Consider the following 19,365-nt stretch of genomic DNA (forward strand, 5'->3'; position numbering starts at 1 on the left):
AAAGGCAACGGACTGTCTAGATTCTGCATAGTCCACAGGTAATTTTCTAGAGGTCTTCCCGTAATACAACCGAACCATGTAGAGCTGTGTATGCAGGAGATGCTCTGGAGTACTGAAAGAGCCCGTTTGGGTACAATCCAACTCTCGTCCTCGTTGGGACTTGTACCTCGTTCACATCCCCAGGGGTATCAACCTGGACATTTTGTGGCTCATTCTTTAAAAGGACATTTGGTGTAGGGTCTCTTTAAGGCTTTGGTCCAAGCAGCAGTAGCACTGTAGGAAGGACACCGCACTAGACCAGTGGAGGCTGTATAGAAATAGAATGAATAGAACTGGCATCTCTCTATAAAAGCCTAGTCCAGATCCCCCCCCCCCCCCACACACACACACTCAGAGGGTGTCTCAGGTAGAGTTGAGATATGCAGAAAAAAAAAAAATGTACAATTCACACGTGTATAATACACACTGGTACATGTCTGAAATAGGACAAATGTAAATCACCCTCCTAATTATCAAGTCAACGACGCCATATTGGATCACAACACCAGGCTTGCTATGGAAGCAAGTGTACCCAGGAGTTCACCAGTCAAAACCTGCCAGGGTGCTATGTTCCACGCCCATTCTATTCATTCTAGTTCTACGGGACGGCCATTCTGTTCATTCTAGTTCTACGGGACGGCCATTCTATTCATTCTAGTTCTACGGGGCGGCCATTCTGTTCATTCTAGTTCTACGGGACGTTCATTCTAGTTCTACGGGACGGCCATTCTGTTCATTCTAGTTCTACGGGAGTCTCATGACACTAGACCAGCGGTATCTCTATGACGTCGTCCTCGACGATCTCCCCCTGCGGCAGCGCCACGTGGTCATCGGGATCCCTCTTACAGCGGAGGTCGGAGAAGGGACTGAGCCAGGATGGGGAGAAGGGCCCTCCAAACGCTGACTTCATCGCCTCCCAGCAGGAAGTCTTCTCCCACCTGGCCTGCTCCCCCTTCAGACGTTCGATGCCCTGGAACAGAGAGAGAGAGAGACACACACACAGAGAGAGAGACACACACAGAGAGAGAGACACACACAGAGAGAGAGACAGAGAGAGAGACACACACAGAACACAGTGAGCTGTAGACAGAGGAAACTGAATCAAAACATGTCATTAATTTAGGGGCCCTAAGTACAATGTCCCCTTAGTCATGCATTGGTTTCAATGGGAGATCCTGTGAAACATGTGACTTAAGTGGCTGGTTTCCTGAATGACGTCTCCTTTTGGACTAACATGCTCAAACAGACAATTGGTGGGTGTGGAAACCAGGCCATGTTATTTCTGACACGGCACGGACACCGACGGTGTTGTCTCGTTCTACGTGTTGTCGAAGTTGTCGGCACACGACAACACAGTGAACAGACGCCCAGACTAACTCTGTCAGCGGAGGACGCCCAGACTAACTCTGTCAGCGGAGGACGCCCAGACTAACTCTGTCAGCGGAGGACGCCCAGACTAACTCTGTCAGCGGAGGACGCCCAGACTAACTCTGTCAGCGGAGGACGCCCAGACTAACTCTGTCAGCGGAGGACGCCCAGACTAACTCTGTCAGCGGAGGACGCCCAGACTAACTCTGTCAGCGGAGGACGTCCAGACTAACTCTGTCAGCGGAGGACGCCCAGACTAACTCTGTCAGCGGAGGACGCCCAGACTAACTCTGTCAGCGGAGGACGTCCAGACTAACTCTGTCAGCGGAGGACGTCCAGACTAACTCTGTCAGCGGAGGACGCCCAGACTAACTCTGTCAGCGGAGGACGCCCAGACTAACTCTGTCAGCGGAGGACGTCCAGACTAACTCTGTCAGCGGAGGACGTCCAGACTAACTCTGTCAGCGGAGGACGCCCAGACTAACTCTGTCAGCGGAGGACGTCCAGACTAACTCTGTCAGCGGAGGACGTCCAGACTAACTCTGTCAGCGGAGGACGTCCAGACTAACTCTGTCAGCGGAGGACGTCCAGACTAACTCTGTCAGCGGAGGACGTCCAGACTAACTCTGTCAGCGAAGGACGTCCAGACTAACTCTGTCAGCGAAGGACGTCCAGACATCAACCTATAAAACCCAATCAGGAGACAATAAGAAACTTTCAGAAAAACATGCATCATGCTTTGTTGTTTAAAGGAAAAACTCATTCACTCCACGGTAACGTTTTGGTGTTTAAGTGTGTGCAGCACGGCCTCCGTTCCCCTGGGTTGCAGGGCTTACCTCCGTCCCATTCAGAAAGCAGCCAGTCGGACAGCCTCAACGCTCAGAGAGACAGTTAAAAGCTTCAGTAGAAAATGGTAGGAGACACACCCGGGTTAACCAGTTAACCAAAGCCAAAGCAGAGTAAGGATAGATATAGGGGCATGCACACAAAAAAACACCCATTTGCAAATGACACGATATAAAACACAACAGTTCCTCAGAGAAAAAGAGAATTAATATATGATATAAGAAAATAAATAACAGCTTATTAAACAAATGGGAAATATTTATTCTTTCTCGGTGCCAAAGTGTTGAAAAACGTCAGTAAAACTAAAATAAAACATGTTATGTCTTCAGTAGCTGCTCACAGGCAAGACCCTCACAGCAGCAGTGTCATCCCACATGGACTCTGTTCCCCTCTATAGCGCACTACTTTTGACCAGGGCCCCAATAGAATGTAGCGCACTACTTTTGACCAGGGCCCCAATAGAAGGTAGCGCACTACTTTTGACCAGGGCCCCAATAGAATGTAGCGCACTACTTTTGACCAGGGCCCCAATAGAATGTAGCGCACTACTTTTGACCAGGGCCCCAATAGAAGGTAGCGCACTACTTTTGACCAGGGCCCCAATAGAAAGCAGCGCACTACTTTTGACCGGGGCCCCAATAGAAGGTAGCGCACTACTTTTGACCAGGGCCCCAATAGAAAGTAGTGCACTATAGAGGGAATAGGGTGCCATTTGGAGACGCAGGCCTCAGTTAGGTGACCGTCCTCCTCAACAACCATCCATTCAAACTAAAAACAGCAGGAACAGGAAGTCCAAAGGAAGACACAGATGAAGAACAAATGACATAACAGACCTGTTCCCCCAGACACAGATGACACCTCGTCCACGACTCAAAAGCCTTATCAAGAGAGATTGAAAGAGATTTTTTTTTTTTTAATTCTAGGACTTAATTATTTTATTTTTTAATCTGTGTCTGTCTGGGAAAACGGGACCAATTCAGTTTTTTTCTTCAAGCAAACAAAAAGATCACAGGAGATAAAGGAACCTTTATTATATAAACTCCGCTGATCGATAAAATCTCAGGAAAAGTGCATATTTGTCATGATTTATGACGTGTAGCTTGATATGTTTCGACGCTGATATTGGAGTACTACTACTGTATAATCAGTTTTGTTGGTTAATATTTTAGTATTTAGTAAAACTCCCCTTTTAATTTTACTTCGCAAAATATATTTGAACTTGTTTAGTTCGTTTTGTGAATCACGACCCTCTAGTTTACACGTCTCCAAAAATAACTCAAAATTAAACGTTTTAATTCACAACATAAAAACGTAAATTCTGGAGAAAACTACAGAATAAATAAAAACCTTGACTTTTATATGCAGAACTTGGCACATAAGAAATGAGAAAGATCAAATGAGTCAACGCCAACTTTTACAAATATTCTGAAACAACATGTTTTCTTGTCTCCTAAAAGAAGAATAAAACTTTCAAAATGAGCCGCATGTGGAGAGTAACCTTCTTTAAAAACACAAGAAAAATATGAGTGTTTAACAAAAGTAAGAGGGCTACTAACCTACTGATCCTCCACACACACTATACTTCCACCTGGCTTTAAAAGCCTCTCCAAACGGTCAACTGTACAGGCCTAGTGAAAAGACAATGTGGTGTCCCTCTGTGCTGGGTTAGTTATGTATCAGAGAAGAAGAATCACAAGGCAGGAGGGGTTCAGTTTTTGACTGACAGGAGGACGGAAGGAAGCCTGAGTGCCAGATCGGTTTGTGCTATTATGCCAACTCCTGACTTGGACATGATAGCACCAACAAACTGGCACTCAGAGAGAAGAGACACAGAGAGAGGGGAGGGAGAGACACAGAGAGAGGGGGAGGGAGAGACAGAGAGAGAGGGGGAGGGAGAGACACAGAGAGGGGGGAAGACACAGAGAGGGAGGGAGGAGAGAAGGGGGAGGGAGAGACACAGAGAGGGAGGGAGGAGAGAAGGGGGAGGGAGAGACACAGAGAGAGAGGGAGGAGAGAAGGGGGAGGGAGAGACACAGAGAGAGAGGGAGGAGAGAAGGGGGAGGGAGAGACACAGAGAGAGAGGGAGGAGAGAAGGGGGAGGGAGAGACACAGAGAGAGAGGGAGGAGAGAAGGGGGAGGGAGAGACACAGAGAGAGAGGGAGGAGAGAAGGGGGAGGGAGAGACACAGAGAGAGAGGGAGGAGAGAAGGGGGAGGGAGAGACACAGAGAGAGAGGGAGGAGAGAAGGGGGAGGGAGAGACACAGAGAGAGAGGGAAGAGAGAAGGGGGAGGGAGAGAGAGAGGGAAGAGAGAAGGGGAGGGAGAGAGAGAGAGGGAGCAGAGAGAGACACAGAGAGAGGAGCAGAGAGAGACACAGAGAGAGGGGGAGGGAGAGACACAGAGAGAGGGGAGGGAGAGACACAGAGAGAGGGGGAGGGAGAGACACAGAGAGAGAGGGAGGAGAGAAGGGGAGACAGAGAGGGGGAGAGACAGAGTGATTCAGAAAACCAGAACAAATCAACAGCATACATAAGAGTGAAAAACAGGCACGTTTGAAACGTTTTATTGTAGGTACATTTTTCTCTGCAACTCCACTTGACTTTTGTTCCCAAGCAACATAAAAAAAACTGTGGCAATATAGAAGTGATGAAGTTGTTCAGAGTTATGAGGGATTACAATCACGTTCAGCATTGTCAAGGAGTGTTGTGGAGGAGAGTCAGGGTGAGGTGGAGGGATGGGGTGGTTCACACACACCTCTGTCTCAGAGTCTGTTTTACCCCCGGGTGGCTAAGCTCAGACCACATACTGGTAGGATTCAGCCTTCCCATGGGCCTTGCCAGGTCGGGTCAACGGGACAAACCAGAATATGGAGAAGGGGTGTCCAAATACCGCCTTCGTGTTCATCCACTTAGTTTTTTTACCCCATCTTCTCTCCTCCTTTTTCAACTGTTCTATGCCCTGGAAAAACGAGACACAACCAGACTTCAGTGGACTGTGAACCAATCAAACTTCTTCCTCCCTGATTGACATTCTGACTGACTAATCACAGGACTCCCTTTGTTTTTTTCCTTGTGATTTAAAACCACTCTTTCAAATCTAAAGTTACAAAGTGGCTTAAGTTATGACTAAATGACCACAGGCTAATGTACAGACTAAATGACCACAGGCTAATGTACAGACTAAATGACCACAGGCTAATGTACAGACTAAATGACCACAGGCTAATGTACAGACTAAATGACCACAGGCTAATGTACAGACTAAATGGCCACAGGCTAATGTACAGACTAAATGACCACAGGCTAATGTACAGACTAAATGACCACAGGCTGATATACAGACTAAATGACCACAGGCTAATATACAGACTAAATGACCACAGGCTAATATACAGACTAAATGACCACAGGCTAATGTACAGACTAAATGACCACAGGCTGATGTACAGACTAAATGACCACAGGCTAATGTACAGACTAAATGACCACAGGCTAATGTACAGACTAAATGACCACAGGCTGATATACAGACTAAATGACCACAGTACAGAGCATTCGGAAAGTATTCAGACCCCTTGACTTTTTCCACATTTTGTTACGTTACAGCCTCATTCTAAAATTAATAAAATACAAATCCTCAATCTACACACAATACCCCATAATGACATCACAATACCCCATAATGACATCACAATACCCCATAATGACAGCACAATACCCCATAATGACAGCACAATACCCCATAATGACATCACAATACCCCATAATGACATCACAATACCCCATAATGACATCACAATACCCCATAATGACATCACAATACCCCATAATGACAGCACAATACCCCATAATGACAGCACAATACCCCATAATGACATCACAATACCCCATAATGACAAAGCAAAAACAGGTTTAGAAGTTTTATGCAAACATATAAAAAAAACTAAAATATCACCTTTACGTAAGTATTCAAACCCTTTACTCAGTACTTTGTTGAAGCACCTTTGGCAGCGATTACAGACTCAAGTCTTCTTGGGTATGATGCTACAAGCTTGGCACACCTGTATTTAGGGAGTTTCTCCCATCCTTCTCTGCAGATCCTCTCAAGCTCTGTCAAGTTGGATGGGGAGTGTCTATTTTCAGGTCTCTCCAGAGATGGTAGATTGGGTTCAAGTCCGGGCTCTGGCTGGGCCACTCAAGAACATTCAGAGACTTGTCCCGAAGCCACTCCTGCGTTGTCTTGTCTGTGTGCTTAGGGTCGTTGTCCTGTTGGAAGGTGAACCTACGCCCCAGTCTGAGGTCCTGAGTGCTCTGGAGCAGGTTTTCATCAAGGATCTCTCTGTACTTTGCTCAGTTCATCTTTCCCTCGATCCTGACTAGTCTCCCACTCCGTGCTGCTGAAAAACATCCCCACAGCATGATGCTGCCACCACCATGCTTCACCACTTGGCATTCAGGTCAAAATAGTTCAATCTTGGTTTCATCAGACCAGAAAATCTTGTTTCTCATGATCAGGGTCCTTTAGGGGCCTTTTGGCAAACTCCAAGTGGGCTGTCTTGTGCCTTTTACTGAGGAGTGGTTTCCGTTTGCCCACTCTACCATAAAGTCCTGATTGGTAGAGTGCTGCAGAGATGGTTGTCCTTCTGGAAGGTTCTCCCATCTCCACAGAGGAACCCTTGAGCTCTGTCAGAGTGACCATCAGGTCGTTGGTCACCTCCCTGACCAAGGCCCTTCTCCCCCGATTGCTCAGTTTGGCCGGGTGGCCAGCTCTAGCAAGAGTCTTGGTGGTTCCAAACTTCTTCCATTTCAGAATGATGGAGGCCACTGTGTTCTTGGGGACCTTCAATGCTGCATGAATGTTTTGGTACCCTTCCCCAGATCTGTGCCTCAAAACAATTCTGTCTCGGAGCTCTACGGACAATTCCTTCAACCTCATGGCTTGGTTTTTGCTCTGACATGCACTGTCAACTGTGGGACCTTTATATAGACAGGCGTGTGCCTTTCCAAATCATGTCCAATCAATTGAATTTACCACAGGTGGACTCCAATCAAGTTATAGAAACATCTCAATGATGAACAATGGAAACAGGATGCACCTGACCTCCATTTTGAGTCTCATAGCAAAAGGTCTGAATACTTATGTAAATAAGTAATATTTCTGTTTATTTTTAAATCAATTTTAGAATACGGCTGTAACGTAACAAAATGTGGAAAAAGGCCAAGGGTCTGAATACTTCCTGAATTCCTGAACTAAATGTCAACACACTGAGGTCTAATGAACATCCTTCCCCACTTGAGGCTTCATGAGAGAGAATACAGCCATAGAAAATATAACTTCTAGGAATACACCCGGGGCCCCCGACTACGCCCACCCGGGGCCCCCGACTACGCCCACCCGGGGCCCCCGACTACGCACACCCGGGGCCCCCGACTACGCAATCAGGCCTGAAGTTGCAGACCAAAAATACTTCAGAGCAAGAAAGCAGAGTTAGTTTAATTAGAGTTTTAAAGCACTAAACGTTGTACAGACATGCACACAGAGAGGTCTACAGTCTACTATAGAACAGAGAGGTCTACAATCTACCATAGAACACACAGAGGTCTACAGTCTACCATAGAACACACAGAGGTCTACAGTCTACTATAGAACACACAGAGAGGTCTACAGTCTACTATAGAACACACAGAGAGGTCTACAGTCTACTATAGAACACACAGAGAGGCCTACAGTCTACTATAGAACACACAGAGAGGCCTACAGTCTACTATAGAACACACAGAGAGGCCTACAGTCTACTATAGAACACACAGAGAGGTCTACAGTCTACTATAGAACACACAGAGAGGTCTACAGTCTACTATAGAACACACAGAGAGGTCTACAGTCTACTATAGAACACACAGAGAGGTCTACAGTCTACTATAGAACACACAGAGAGGTCTACAGTCTACTATAGAACACACAGAGAGGTCTACAGTCTACTATAGAACACACAGAGAGGTCTACAGTCTACTATAGAACACACAGAGAGGTCTACAGTCTACTATAGAACACACAGAGAGGTCTACAGTCTACTATAGAACACACAGAGAGGTCTACAGTCTACTATAGAACACACAGAGAGGTCTACAGTCTACTATAGAACACACAGAGGTCTACAGTCTACTATAGAACACACAGAGAGGTCTACAGTCTACTATAGAACACACAGAGAGGTCTACAGTCTACTATAGAACACACAGAGAGGTCTACAGTCTACTATAGAACACACAGAGAGGTCTACAGTCTACTATAGAACACACAGAGAGGTCTACAGTCTACTATAGAACACACAGAGGTCTACAGTCTACTATAGAACACACAGAGGTCTACAGTCTACTATAGAACACACAGAGAGGTCTACAGTCTACTATAGAACACACAGAGAGGTCTACAGTCTACTATAGAACACAGAGAGGTCTACAGTCTACTATAGAACACACAGAGGTCTACAGTCTACTATAGAACACAGAGAGGTCTACAGTCTACTATAGAACACACAGAGGTCTACAGTCTACTATAGAACACACAGAGGTCTACAGTCTACTAACTACATGGTTTATGACGGTTCAGTGAGAGGAAACTGATCCTCTCACACAGATGCACGTTTCTTCCTATCAGCAAGCCTTGAGCTGTTTCAAGTTGACTACTTCCTTTATAGTTGTGTGCTTATGCCATTACCTCTTTTGATATTGGCCATCCCTTGCATGCTGTTTGGTGGTATGAATAGACCCCAGGTCTCTCATTTGTGTCTCATTCCTCCTCCACGTCTATTCTGTATTCTCTCACTCCTCCTCCACGTCTATTCTGTATTCTCTCACTCCTCACTCCTCCTCTAATCCTTCTCACCCCCCCCCCCTTTTAAGATTTAGATGCACTATTGTAAAGTGGCTGTTCCACTGGATGTCATAAGGTGAATGCACCAATTTGTAAGTCGCTCTGGATAAGAGCGTCTGCAAAATGACTTAAATGTAAATGTTTATATTAGAAAATGTCTGTTACTGTAGAAACAAGACTGGACTCATAGATCCCACTCAGAGATGATCCGACTACGAAGCAGAGCCTTCTCTATACACTCTTAGACACTAACTCCCACTTAAGTCCAATTTTCAGGACACTAAGTGAAAATTTCCACTCAAAGTGGAAGTTAGGATTCACCTCTGTACGGGTAAGCTGCTGTAGAGAGGTTAAGGTTCATAGGTCATACATATAGTAGATAAGCACCAAAGCAACAGCAGTTGGGGAGCAGACTTGGCTTAAATACATTAGGTAAAATACTTGGCAGGTGCACTTGATGAAGTTTGCCCGTACAAATGGAATAGGCCTAGCTGAAACGCCAAATAGAATAGTCCCAAAAGTGCAAAACGCCACCCTGCACATCAGTCAAGCTATATAAAAGCACAAACCTAAAGCATGTTGACATAACATGATGCATTTAATCCAGGTCTGATGAAGAGGAGGAGGTGAAGGGGAGGAAGAGAGGAACATGTTTGGTCTTACGTACCGTCTCGTCTGTACAGATGGAATGGACCTGAGTCCCGAACATCACAGAGGTGAAGATGAGGAAGAGGAGGGCCTCAAAGCACAGGAGGATGAGGAGGATGACGGTCGCAGGAGGTGAGAAGGAACTGCACTCTGGGAGTTGGAGTTCAGGAAGGAGGGGGGAGACACACGTTTACACTCACAGCACAGTGGAAGCAACATTTCTAGACGGGTTGATGCGCTCTAAGCAGCTGGATGTTTGGGGCGGCAGGGTAGCCTAGTGGTTAGAGCGTTGGACTAGTAACGGAAAGGTTGCAAGTTCGAATCCCCGAGCTGACAAGGTACAAATCTGTCGTTCTGCCCCTGAACAGGCAGTTAACCCACTGTTCCTAGGCAGTCATTGAAAATAAGAATTTCTTCTTAACTGACTTGCCTAGTAAAATAAAATTTAAAAATGTTGTACATCACAGTCTTATCAGATAGATGACTGGGACGATGGCAAAGGTGAATAAAGAAGTCAGGATTCAGTTATGGCGTCATTGTTTTAGCACCATCTACAGAGTTATTAAAAACTATGGCACGCGACATGGGTCAATGTGCCAATAAACTTTTGGGGCTTTTCAAAAATGGAACAATATGCAGAGTTTATATCACACACACAGACAGTCGTACACTAACTGAGCAACATACTGTAGCACTGCAGAGCTATGTGGAAACAAGGAGACTCCATATTCTCTGAGCTTCTGGGAATAAACTACCTTCACAGAGCGGCCATGAGATGGGTGGGTATTGATCAGTTTCCCCATGAGATGGGTGGGTATGGAACAGTTTCCCCATGAGATGGGTGGGTATGGAACAGTTTCCCCATGAGATGGGTGGGTATGGAACAGTTTCCCCATGAGATGGGTGGGTATTGATCAGTTTCCCCATGAGATGGGTGGGTATGGAACAGTTTCCCCATGAGATGGGTGGGTATGGAACAGTTTCCCCATGAGATGGGTGGGTATGGAACAGTTTCCCCATGAGATGGGTGGGTATTGATCAGTTTCCCCATGAGATGGGTGGGTATGGAACAGTTTCCCCATGAGATGGGTGGGTATGGAACAGTTTCCCCATGAGATGGGTGGGTATGGAACAGTTTCCCCATGAGATGGGGGGATATGGAACAGTTTCCCCATGAGATGGGTGGGAATGGAACAGTTTCCCCATGAGATGGGTGGGTATGGAACCATTTCCCCATGAGATGGGTGGGTATGGAACCATTTCCCCATGAGATGGGTGGGTATGGAACAGTTTACCATGAGATGGGTGGGTATGGAACAGTTTCCCCATGAGATGGGTGGGTATGGAACAGTTTCCCCATGAGATGGGTGGGTATGGAACAGTTTCCCATGAGATGGGTGGGTATGGAACAGTTTCCCCATGAGATGGGTGGGTATGGAACAGTTTCCCCATGAGATGGATGGGTATGGAACAGTTTCCCCATGAGATGGGTGGGTATTGATCAGTTTCCCCATGAGATGGGTGGGTATGGAACAGTTTCCCCATGAGATGGGTGGGTATGGAACAGTTTCCCCATGAGATGGGTGGGTATGGAACAGTTTCCCATGAGATGGGTGGGTATGGAACAGTTTCCCCATGAGATGGGTGGGTATGGAACAGTTTCCCCATGAGATGGGTGGGTATGGAACAGTTTCCCCATGAGATGGGTGGGTATGGAACAGTTTCCCATGAGATGGGTGGGTATGGAACAGTTTCCCCATGAGATGGGTGGGTATGGAACAGTTTCCCCATGAGATGGGTGGGTATGGAACAGTTTCCCCATGAGATGGGTGGGTATGGAACAGTTTCCCATGAGATGGGTGGGTATGGAACAGTTTCCCCATGAGATGGGTGGGTATGGAACAGTTTCCCATGAGATGGGTGGGTATGGAACAGTTTCCCCATGAGATGGGTGGGTATGGAACAGTTTCCCCATGAGATGGGTGGGTATGGAACAGTTTCCCATGAGATGGGTGGGTATGGAACAGTTTCCCCATGAGATGGGTGGGTATGGAACAGTTTCCCATGAGATGGGTGGGTATGGAACAGTTTCCCCATGAGATGGGTGGGTATGGAACAGTTTCCCCATGAGATGGGTGGGTATGGAACAGTTTCCCCATGAGATGGGGGGTATGGAACAGTTTCCCCATGAGATGGGTGGGTATGGAACAGTTTCCCCATGAGATGGGCGCTATGGAACAGTTTCCCCATGAGATGGGTGGGTATGGATCAGTTTCCCCATGAGATGGGTGGGTATGGAACAGTTTCCCATGAGATGGGTGGGTATGGAACAGTTTCCCCATGAGATGGGTGGGTATGGAACAGTTTCCCCATGAGATGGGTGGGTATGGAACAGTTTCCCCATGAGATGGGTGGGTATGGAACAGTTTCCCCATGAGATGGGTGGGTATGGAACAGTTTCCCCATGAGATGGGTGGGTATGGAACCGTTTCCCATGAGATGGATGGGTATGGCCTCATCTGAAATACTTAAAACTTCTTAGGGATAGGGGGCGCTATTTTCACGTCCGGATGAAAAACGTGCCCAAAGTAAACTGCCTGCTACTCAGGCCCAGAAGCTAGGATATGCATATAATTGGTAGATGTGGATAGGAAACACTATAGTTTCTAAAACTGTTAAAATAATGTCTGCGAGTATAACAGAACTGATTTGGCATGTGAAATCCCGAGGACAATCCATCCAGGAAGATTTTTCTTTTTAGCTCAATGTGTATTCAATTGGTTTTCTATGGGAAGCTTGATTTAATAGGAACCTGGTTGCAGTTCCCATGTCTTCCACTAGATGTCAACAGTCTTTAGAAATTGGTTGATGTTTTTCTTTTGAGAAATGAGGAAGTAGGGCTGTTCTTTGTGAGTGTCAAGCCAAGTGGACTCTTCTCTTTGATGCGCGTGAACTGGAACGGGCTCCATGTTGTATTTATCCGGTATTGAACACGGTATATTCAGTCTTAAATTTGATCGATTATTTACGTTTTAGGATACCTGAGGTTGGATTAGGAACGTTGTTTGAAATGTTTGGACCAAGTTTACAGGTAATTTATTAGATACTTTGTAGTCATGTTGGGCGAGTTGGAACCGGTGCATTTCTGAATCAAACGCGACAAATAAATTCACATATTTGGGACATAAAGAAGGAATTATTGAACAAAAACATAATTTGTGATGTTTCTGGGACATTTTGGAGTGCCAACAGAAGAAGATCTTCAACAGGGAAGGCATCAATTATATCGCTATTTCTGACTTTTGTCGCACACCTGCCTGGTTAAAATCTGATTTTCATGTGATTGCATGCGGAGCGCTGTCCTCAGATAATCGCATGGTCTGCTTTCGCCGTAAAGCCTTTTTGAAATCTGACACGGCGGCTGGGTTAACTAGAAGTTAAGCTTTATTTTGATGTATAACACTTGTATGTTTTATGAATTCTTATTATGAGTATTTCTGTTTTTGAAATTGACGCACTGCAATTTCACTAGATGTTGTCAAATCAATCCCGATAACGAGCGGGAAGGGATCACTAAGAACACAACCAGACACCATTGTTATGGTTGACAGGAGCTGATTGAAAGATCATTGTGTTGTCATGAGATCTACATCAAACCAATGAGAAGCCAGGTAAAAATATTTAAAAAAAAGGTCAAAAGCACTTACTTGTCCAATCATCTTCGAAGCAGTACAGGAAGTGGAAGACCACCATCACCAGAGAGTGGAGGGAGATGAGTGCGATGTACATCTGGAACACACAGACTCATGGTAAGACCGGGTACTACGGAACAGTTTCCCCATGAGATGGGCGGGAATTAAACAGTTTCCCCATGAGTTGGGCGCTATGGAACAGTTTCCCCATGAGATGGGCGCTATGGAACAGTTTCCCCATGAGATGGGCGCTACGGAACAGTTTCCCCATGAGATGGGCGCTATGGAACAGTTTCCCCATGAGATGGGCGCTACGGAACAGTTTCCCCATGAGATGGGCGCTACGGAACAGTTTCCCCATGAGATGGGCGCTATGGAACAGTTTCCCCATGAGATGGGTGGGTATGGAACAGTTTCCCCATGAGATGGGCGCTATGGAACAGTTTCCCCATGAGATGGGCGCTATGGAACAGTTTCCCCATGAGATGGGCGCTATGGAACAGTTTCCCCATGAGATGGGCGCTATGGAACAGTTTCCCCATGAGATGGGCGCTATGGAACAGTTTCCCCATGAGATGGGCGCTACGGAACAGTTTCCCCATGAGATGGGCGCTACGGAACAGTTTCCCCATGAGATGGGTGCTATGGAACAGTTTCCCCATGAGATGGGGGGGTATGGAACAGTTTCCCCATGAGATGGGTGGGTATGGAACAGTTTCCCCATGAGATGGGCGCTATGGAACAGTTTCCCCATGAGATGGGTGGGTATGGAACAGTTTCCCCATGAGATGGGTGGGTATGGAACAGTTTCCCCATGAGATGGGCGCTACGGAACAGTTTCCCCATGAGATGGGCGCTATGGAACAGTTTCCCCATGAGATGGGCGCTATGGAACAGTTTCCCCATGAGATGGGTGGGTATGGAACAGTTTCCCCATGAGATGGGCGCTATGGAACAGTTTCCCCATGAGATGGGTGGGTATGGAACAGTTTCCCCATGAGATGGGTGGGTATGGAACAGTTTCCCATGAGATGGGCGCTACGGAACAGTTTCCCCATGAGATGGGCGCTATGGAACAGTTTCCCCATGAGATGGGTGGGTATGGAACAGTTTCCCCCTGAGATGGGCGCTACGGAACAGTTTCCCCATGAGATGGGCGCTACGGAACAGTTTCCCCCTGAGATGGGCGCTACGGAACAGTTTCCCCATGAGATGGGCGCTACGGAACAGTTTCCCCATGAGATGGGCGCTACGGAACAGTTTCCCCATGAGATGGGCGCTACGGAACAGTTTCCCCATGAGATGGGCGCTACGGAACAGTTTCCCCATGAGATGGGCGCTACGGAACAGTTTCCCCATGAGATGGGTGGGTATGGAACAGTTTCCCCATGAGATGGGCGCTATGGAACAGTTTCCCCATGAGATGGGTGGGTATGGAACAGTTTCCCCATGAGATGGGTGGGTATGGAACAGTTTCCCCATGAGATGGGTGGGTATGGAACAGTTTCCCCATGAGATGGGCGCTATGGAACAGTTTCCCCATGAGATGGGTGGGTATGGAACAGTTTCCCCATGAGATGGGTGGGTATGGAACAGTTTCCCCATGAGATGGGCGCTATGGAACAGTTTCCCCATGAGATGGGTGGGTATGGAACAGTTTCCCCATGAGATGGGTGGGTATGGAACAGTTTCCCATGAGATGGGCGCTATGGAACAGTTTCCCCATGAGATGGGTGGGTATGGAACAGTTTCCCCATGAGATGGGTGGGTATGGAACAGTTTCCCATGAGATGGGTGGGTATGGAACAGTTTCCCCATGAGATGGGTGGGTATGGAACAGTTTCCCATGAGATGGGTGGGTATGGAACAGTTTCCCCATGAGATGGGCGCTACGGAACAGTTTCCCCTGAGATGGGCGCTACGGAACAGTTTCCCCATGAGATGGGCGCTACGGAACAGTTTCCCCATGAGATGGGCGCTACGGAACAGTTTCCCCATGAGATGGGCGCTACGGAACAGTTTCCCCCTGAGATGGGCGCTACGGAACAGTTTCCCCATGAGATGGGCGCTACGGAACAGTTTCCCCATGAGATGGGCGCTACGGAACAGTTTCCCCATGAGATGGGCGCTATGGAACAGTTTCCCCATGAGATGGGCGCTATGGAACAGTTTCCCCATGAGATGGGCGCTACGGAACAGTTTCCCCATGAGATGGGCGCTATGGAACAGTTTCCCCCTGAGATGGGCGCTATGGAACAGTTTCCCCATGAGATGGGCGCTACGGAACAGTTTCCCCATGAGATGGGCGCTACGGAACAGTTTCCCCATGAGATGGGCGCTACGGAACAGTTTCCCCATGAGATGGGCGCTATGGAACAGTTTCCCCATGAGATGGGCGCTATGGAACAGTTTCCCCATGAGATGGGCGCTACGGAACAGTTTCCCCATGAGATGGGCGCTATGGAACAGTTTCCCCATGAGATGGGCGCTACGGAACAGTTTCCCCATGAGATGGGCGCTATGGAACAGTTTCCCCATGAGATGGGCGCTATGGAACAGTTTCCCCATGAGATGGGCGCTATGGAACAGTTTCCCCATGAGATGGGCGCTATGGAACAGTTTCCCCATGAGATGGGTGGGTATGGAACAGTTTCCCCATGAGATGGGCGCTATGGAACAGTTTCCCCATGAGATGGGCGCTATGGAACAGTTTCCCCATGAGATGGGTGGGTATGGAACAGTTTCCCCATGAGATGGGCGCTATGGAACAGTTTCCCCATGAGATGGGTGGGTATGGAACAGTTTCCCCATGAGATGGGTGGGTATGGAACAGTTTCCCCATGAGATGGATGGGTATGGAACAGTTTCCCATGAGATGGGTGGGTATGGAACAGTTTCCCCATGAGATGGGCGCTATGGAACAGTTCCCCATGAGATGGGCGCTATGGAACAGTTTCCCCATGAGATGGGTGGGTATGGAACAGTTTCCCCATGAGATGGGTGGGTATGGAACAGTTTCCCCATGAGATGGGCGCTACGGAACAGTTTCCCCATGAGATGGGTATGGAACAGTTTCCCCATGAGATGGGCGCTATGGAACAGTTTCCCCATGAGATGGGCGGTATGGAACAGTTTCCCCATGAGATGGGCGCTATGGAACAGTTTCCCCATGAGATGGGCGCTATGGAACAGTTTCCCCATGAGATGGGCGCTATGGAACAGTTTCCCCATGAGATGGGCGCTATGGAACAGTTTCCCCATGAGATGGGCGGTATGGAACAGTTTCCCCATGAGATGGGTGGGTATGGAACAGTTTCCCCCTGAGATGGATGGGTATGGAACAGTTTTCCCATGAGATGGATGGGTATGGAACAGTTTCCCCATGAGATGGGCGCTATGGAACAGTTTCCCCATGAGATGGGCGCTATGGAACAGTTTCCCCCTGAGATGGGTGGGTATGGAACAGTTTCCCATGAGATGGGCGCTACGGAACAGTTTCCCATGAGATGGGCGCTATGGAACAGTTTCCCCATGAGATGGGTGGGTATGGAACAGTTTCCCCATGAGATGGGTGGGTATGGAACAGTTTCCCCATGAGATGGGTGGATATGGAACAGTTTCCCCATGAGATGGGTGGGTATGGAACAGTTTCCCCATGAGATGGGTGGGTATGGAACAGTTTCCCCATGAGATGGGTGGGTATGGAACAGTTTCCCCATGAGATGGGTGGATATGGAACAGTTTTCCTCATGAGATGGGTGGGTATGGAACAGTTTCCCATGAGATGGGCGCTACGGAACAGTTTCCCCATGAGATGGGTGGGTATGGAACAGTTTCCCCATGAGATGGGCGCTACGGAACAGTTTCCCCATGAGATGGGCGCTATGGAACAGTTTCCCCATGAGATGGGCGCTATGGAACAGTTTCCCCATGAGATGGGCGCTATGGAACAGTTTCCCCATGAGATGGGCGCTATGGAACAGTTTCCCCATGAGATGGGCGCTATGGAACAGTTTCCCCATGAGATGGGCGCTATGGAACAGTTTCCCCATGAGATAGGCGCTATGGAACAGTTTCCCCATGAGATGGGTGGGTATGGAACAGTTTCCCCATGAGATGGGCGCTATGGAACAGTTTCCCCATGAGATGGGTGGGTATGGAACAGTTTCCCCATGAGATAGGCGCTATGGAACAGTTTCCCATGAGATGGGTGGGTATGGAACAGTTTCCCCATGAGATGGGCGCTATGGAACAGTTTCCCCATGAGATGGGTGGGTATGGAACAGTTTCCCATGAGATGGGTGGGTATGGAACAGTTTCCCATGAGATGGGTGGGTATGGAACAGTTTCCCGATGAGATGGGCGCTATGGAACAGTTTCCCCATGAGATGGGCGCTATGGAACAGTTTCCCCATGAGATGGGTGGGTATGGAACAGTTTCCCCATGAGATAGGCGCTATGGAACAGTTTCCCATGAGATGGGTGGGTATGGAACAGTTTCCCCATGAGATGGGCGCTATGGAACAGTTTCCCCATGAGATGGGCGCTATGGAACAGTTTCCCCATGAGATGGGTGGGTATGGAACAGTTTCCCCATGAGATGGGTGGGTATGGAACAGTTTCCCCATGAGATGGGTGGATATGGAACAGTTTTCCTCATGAGATGGGTGGGTATGGAACAGTTTCCCATGAGATGGGCGCTACGGAACAGTTTCCCCATGAGATGGGTGGGTATGGAACAGTTTCCCCATGAGATGGGCGCTACGGAACAGTTTCCCCATGAGATGGGCGCTATGGAACAGTTTCCCCATGAGATGGGCGCTATGGAACAGTTTCCCCATGAGATGGGCGCTATGGAACAGTTTCCCCATGAGATGGGCGCTATGGAACAGTTTCCCCATGAGATAGGCGCTATGGAACAGTTTCCCCATGAGATGGGTGGGTATGGAACAGTTTCCCCATGAGATGGGCGCTATGGAACAGTTTCCCCATGAGATGGGTGGGTATGGAACAGTTTCCCCATGAGATAGGCGCTATGGAACAGTTTCCCATGAGATGGGTGGGTATGGAACAGTTTCCCCATGAGATGGGCGCTATGGAACAGTTTCCCCATGAGATGGGTGGGTATGGAACAGTTTCCCATGAGATGGGTGGGTATGGAACAGTTTCCCATGAGATGGGTGGGTATGGAACAGTTTCCCCATGAGATGGGCGCTATGGAACAGTTTCCCCATGAGATGGGCGCTATGGAACAGTTTCCCCATGAGATGGGTGGGTATGGAACAGTTTCCCCATGAGATAGGCGCTATGGAACAGTTTCCCATGAGATGGGTGGGTATGGAACAGTTTCCCCATGAGATGGGCGCTATGGAACAGTTTCCCCATGAGATGGGCGCTATGGAACAGTTTCCCCCTGAGATGGGCGCTATGGAACAGTTTCCCCATGAGATGGGCGCTATGGAACAGTTTCCCCCTGAGATGGGTGGGTATGGAACAGTTTCCCCATGAGATAGGCGCTATGGAACAGTTTCCCATGAGATGGGTGGGTATGGAACAGTTTCCCCATGAGATGGGTGGGTATGGAACAGTTTCCCCATGAGATGGGTGGGTATGGAACAGTTTCCCCATGAGATGGGCGCTATGGAACAGTTTCCCCATGAGATGGGTGGGTATGGAACAGTTTCCCCCTGAGATGGATGGGTATGGAACAGTTTTCCCATGAGATGGGTGGGTATGGAACAGTTTCCCCCTGAGATGGATGGGTATGGAACAGTTTCCCCATGAGATGGATGGGTATGGAACAGTTTCCCCATGAGATGGGTGGGTATGGAACAGTTTCCCCTGAGATGGATGGGTATGGAACAGTTTCCCCATGAGATGGATGGGTATGGAACAGT

At 48.0% G+C, this 19,365-nt stretch overlaps 1 protein-coding gene across 1 annotated transcript; it reads right to left on the minus strand.

Moving 5' to 3' along the window:
* Positions 1-238: 238 nt before the first annotated feature.
* LOC118381406 (palmitoyltransferase ZDHHC3-A-like) lies at positions 239-13,579 on the minus strand (the record flags this gene model as incomplete). The annotated part of the gene is made up of 3 exons (XM_035768348.2): positions 239-1,009; positions 9,796-9,926; positions 13,484-13,579. Coding segments are annotated over 3 exons (434 nt in total), but the record flags the coding sequence as incomplete, so codon positions are not given.
* Positions 13,580-19,365: the final 5,786 nt, after the last annotated feature.

This window comes from Oncorhynchus keta, unplaced genomic scaffold, assembly GCF_023373465.1.
Source record: "Oncorhynchus keta strain PuntledgeMale-10-30-2019 unplaced genomic scaffold, Oket_V2 Un_contig_3904_pilon_pilon, whole genome shotgun sequence".
NCBI classification, from domain to species: Eukaryota; Metazoa; Chordata; class Actinopteri; order Salmoniformes; family Salmonidae; genus Oncorhynchus; species Oncorhynchus keta.